At 39.4% G+C, this 4,981-nt stretch overlaps 1 protein-coding gene across 3 annotated transcripts in view; it reads right to left on the reverse strand.

Moving 5' to 3' along the window:
- sacs (sacsin molecular chaperone) overlaps positions 1-4,553 on the reverse strand; it is a 26,987-nt gene extending 22,434 nt beyond the window's left edge. The window contains exons 1-4 of one of the 3 annotated variants that reach the window (XM_005927336.3): positions 4,308-4,553; positions 2,239-2,309; positions 1,908-2,016; positions 645-795 (exon numbers count right to left, since the gene is read on the reverse strand). In XM_005927336.3, coding sequence (XP_005927398.1) covers positions 645-795; positions 1,908-1,930 — 174 coding nt within the window. In that variant the 5' untranslated portion in view covers positions 1,931-2,016; positions 2,239-2,309; positions 4,308-4,553. Of the gene's footprint in view, positions 1-644; positions 796-1,907; positions 2,017-2,238; positions 2,310-2,514; positions 2,777-4,307 lie in introns of those variants that run through there. The other 2 variants (XM_042222568.1, XM_042222566.1) reach the window with 2 other exon arrangements.
- Between the last annotated feature and the right edge of the window lie 428 nt (positions 4,554-4,981).

Genomic DNA, 4,981 nt, shown 5'->3' on the forward strand with positions numbered 1-4,981 from the left:
TAGATAGATAGATAGATAGATAGATAGATAGATAGATAGATAGATAGATAGATAGATAGATAGATAGATAGATAGATAGATAGATAGTCATGAGATCGATAACACTCCAAGGCCTCAAATAATTACTAACACAAATAACTAATTACACCACGAGGGAAACTCACAGCACTTCTAACAATGAGGGCCCTGTTAACAGTTTAAATGAGTGTCACACCATTTGTTCTGCAGTTATGGAACAGGGTCATTAAAATAGAGCAGCTTTCTGCTGTTTGTAATTATCTAATATAAGAGAGAGAAGCCAAATTTCTTCCTCGTGTCTTTCTGCAATGACATTACTAGAATGTCAAAAAACAAAACAAAAAAAAAAAACCCATACAAAAACCATTAATTTACTTTGTACTCAAGTACTTACATAAACCCAAAATACAAGAAGTGGCTCACTAATAAACAAAGTAACAGACTTGTGAGTCTTGCTCTAATGTAACATACAAGTGACCAGAAAAGATTTGCAGTTGCACATCATGTGCATTTTGTTTTGCTGTGATCATACTGTGGCACGTTCAAGGAAGTTTAAAATGACAATTTTATTGTTGTCCTTATCAGTTTTATTTGTACTCTTCTATTACAGAAAAATAAATGCTCACCATTCTCCCATTGTGAGTCAGTCGTTGCTCTTTGACTGGGAGGTTTGTCTCCTCGTACAGCAACTGCTTGACATCTTGAACAGATGTAAATGGAGAGACCCGGTAGGACCTCAGGCCAATGCACTCATGACGAACTGTCACCCATGGCAACCTTGAAAATACAAACACACATTTCAAGTTTTAACAACAAACAATGACAACAATTTTTTCTTATGTATAATAATCTTCCAACAGAGACAACACTACAATTCAGCAGCAAAGAAGGAAAGGTATTAAATTTCATCACAAGAAATAAGAGTCTTGCTTACGGTCACTATTGATCAAGGTGTAAGTTTGGAAGAAACATGAGAACGTGGACTCTTCACCAGATCCATATACCAACCGTCCATTAATGCCATTTTATGTCTGTGTAAAGTTCTACAATATCATATTGAGAACACTGCTCTCTTCTCTTTCTCTTCACCCCCAAACGGTTAAGGCAGATGGCTGAGCCTGCTTCTGATAGAGGCTTCTTCCTGTAAAATAGGGACTTTTTCCTACCTACTACCACCAAGTGCTTGCTCATAGGGGGTTGTGTGATTGTTGGGCTTTTCTTTAAGACTCTAGGGTCTTTACCTTACAATTTAAAGCGTATTGAGGCAACTGTTGTTGTGAAATGGGACTATATAAATATAATTTAATTGAACTAACTGACCATCCTATCACATCCTTAAAACTGAAACCTTACTGCAGTCCCGCCCAAGATCATTGATCTCTCAAAGCCTTCAAGAGCTGTGCTGTTTCCTGACAATAAGCCCCCCCCCCCCCCAAAAAACAAACAAAAAAAACAACCTGCTATTTCTAGAAACTATGTGTTTGTTGCGGTTGAATAAGACAACCTTAGGCTAACCTGTTACCAGAAATAAAACAATATATTTCTGCTCATTCAGCAGGAGGCCATTGGAGCTTTGTGGTTAAGTCCCTCTGGACCACTGTAGCTGGGTGGGTGTGGCAACCAGATCCAGCAGAGGATGGTTAAAAAGCATTACAGTGATTATTTACCTTTACACGGGCAATAGAACCATTTTGCCGAAACGTTTATGCCTGGTCCATAAAGGGAAGCTGTAAAAAAATGTTGTTATTCCTGCCTTGACTGTTAGTTGAGATATTCACTTTGAAGTCTGAACACCTCAACTACCGAGGAATTATAGGAGGGCTATCAGCTGCAAATATTCAGTATGTTACATGTTGCCAGGAGTATATGACAGCAAACAGGAAACTTACCAGGGGTCTGGACAGTTTGCCATGTCGCTGCTGCTTTGTGTCCCAGCACATACACGTTCATTGGACTATCTTCCCCACTGCGCGCAGGAATACACCATCCGAGAAAAGGCTGTCGTGAAACAAGAAAACCGTTATTTTCCATCACCTGCCCCTTGACAGTCCGGTAAATTTATACCAGTCCTCTCGATGATGTATTACACACATATATATAGCATTTATGTGTTGATGTGATTTGTCTGAGAGTTTTCGTTGTGGCCGTACACCGCCGGTGCCGGTTGTTATTTTTCCACTGAGCCTCTTTAGGAGCGTTATCCCAACAAACCCCACTCACTTGTGTGTGTCCAGCGCGCGCCGATAATGGTCCTCTCGAAAAGCAGAGACATTTCACGGCACTCGGTATTCCTGGAAACAATCGCAACAACAATAGCAAATGACACTGTTAGATCCCCCAACTACACACCGACTCCTTCAAAGGCGATGTTCTAATAATAATGAATTACACTGAGCGTGAGAGCAAAACGGGGGGATACGAAGCGAGAGGATTCCCGGGCGGTTACTTCCGCTTCGTCTTAAAGCCCGTCAGGAAGACTAAGCAGTCTCAACTAACCTTTAATTAACTGTTGTCTTTCTTCTGGGTGTGAATTCACTGAGATATTTCAAATATATTTGAATATTTTCTTCTGCAAGCGTGAATTCATTATTATAAGTTTCTCCTGTAAGGTGATGCAGTGGTGTGATGACCAATTTTGTAGGCGCATGCGTAGAAGCACATTAACGAAAAAATCTCCCTTTAGGATTTTTCTCAGTAATAATTTTTCTATTCTTTAACTGACTGTACTAATAACTATCTTTCAACATTATTAATCTGCACAACAATATGCACTAGGTTCCAGTTAATCTTTAAATCAATTAAGGTCACGCGGTCAGCAAAGACTATAAAAAATCAAAAGCTCGCTCTGTGTTCTTTTCCGTGATCCGGAAGTAACCTGTTGAGCGACTTGCCGCTGCAGCACTACCAAGGTTTCAGTGTGTATAAAATCCATCATTTAATACTAAAAAAATCACGTCCACTTAATATTTAATAGAAAGATACATCTATACATGGAAAGGATTCCCGTGGAATATAAACTGTGCCAAAATTTAGCATCAAACAGCTGCCTTCTTACAATAAATGAAAAAAATATAGAGCTTTCCATGCTCTTACAAGTGAATGTAAGTATATTATTGACTGTTGTTGGTCTTTGAATAATCTGCATCTATAAATATTTCCGGCTGGCCAATCAGAACCTGTGTTGTTGCCTTGTCAGTTGGCTAATTAATTATTTAGGGGGTACCATTTCATACATTTGAAGTCAAAGCAGTTGGGCACAAAATGGAAAATGTAATTTAATGCAAAATGAAATGTGACATGAGGGATAACAAACCGATCACTTACATATGAAAACTACATGTATGAAAATTAAAATTTAAAAGCCTCTTTAAAGTTAGTTGTGCAATTATTTTAAAGAAAGGGAACACTTAATATTATAATTAAACCAAGTGGCACCATCTCTATATATAATGACATCAGCAGCAAAAACAACAAAAATGCTGCTAACCCAACATACTGTTTTCTAATATGGTGGGGAAAAGTGAAGTGTGCTAGAATTGGCATGTGTGCTTCCAAATGTGAACTCCTTCCAATATACTTTGCGTTACTTTTCACCAGTCTAAGCGGCTTAACCTGCTGACTTCTGGGAGTTGGAGTATCAACCAAAGAGCTCAGACGCCAGCACACTGCAGTCAAAGATGCGCAAATCAACTTTGTAGAGGAGAAACACTGGCAGAGACATGAGGCCTTTCGCCATCACATTAAAATCCTACAGAATTAATTTCTCAGTATATTTCTCAGTAAAATATACCATCTTTATCTCTCCTGCTCTCTGGGTATGCTCTCAATATATAGAGGCTGTTGTCATACTGGTGTCTTTGGCAGGAATCATAAAGCCTATCCACTCTATATTTGAGAGTGTGGTGCAATACCTTAGGGCAGATTTACGTAGAAAAGTGACATCATCACTTGAAAGTCAAGGACTCCCAGCACCTTCAGACATAAACCTACTCTAAGTTAGATCGTGCTGGGTTGTCTGAGGACACGCAGTCTGTCTACTAAATACGTTTAAAAAAAAAACAACAAGAAAAAACACTTCAAACTTAGCCTGGTGCTGCGATTTTGGGTATTCAATGCTATAATAAAGATAACAATTCCACGCAGGCCCACTTCTATCTTGTAACAATAGACGTGCAATTTCTACATCATTTGAAAATATCCTCTGAGCCGAAATACACGTCCTATAGTGCTCTATCGCCCGAGCAGACCACATCTTATTATTGCCGCATTGGAGAGAGGAGGATACTCACATGAGGAAACGCAGCAGCATCAGCGCAGCATCTCTGCACTGCCTGCTGCTCCGCAGAGGAGGACGCAGGTTCCTTTAAATGACCGCACCAACACTCCAGAGATGTTAGTTTAAACGGAATCAGCCCTCAGATGTGATCTCTAACAGGCGTGAACACCTCTGTACTTGTTTCATACTGCAGGTTTTAACGCGCAGGTCTCTTAAAGAGACAGCATCTGTGGAAACGTCCGATGGGACGCACCACACTAGCATATTATGGGATGGGCGAATAGACACTGTGCATTATACAGAGTGCAAACTGTTGTAGACTAGAACAAATAATCCAGTTAATAATATTTTTAAAAGTAATAATGTAGGGGATCCGTGGCAGAAGAGTGAGAAAAAGGACACGAGTGTGGTAAATGTAATTGAGAAGAAGAGAATGTTTCCACTTTAGATGGGCCATCACTTACTCACATCACATTTTTGATGCTTCAGTGAGAATATAAAATAACAATGTAGGACTGCTTTCTTGCATTTGCTAGTTCATGCATTTATTACTTCTAGGCTGTGATATATTATCATCAGGTCACTCTAAAAACCAAAATCCAAAATGCTGCAGAAACAGTACTTACAGAGACTAGAAAGAGAGAGCATATTTCTCCCATATTGGCTTCTCTTCATTGGCTCCCTGTT

The sequence above is a fragment of the Haplochromis burtoni genome, unplaced genomic scaffold (genome assembly GCF_018398535.1).
Source record: "Haplochromis burtoni strain Fernald_Lab_line unplaced genomic scaffold, NCSU_Asbu1 Contig_88, whole genome shotgun sequence".
NCBI classification, from domain to species: Eukaryota; Metazoa; Chordata; class Actinopteri; order Cichliformes; family Cichlidae; genus Haplochromis; species Haplochromis burtoni.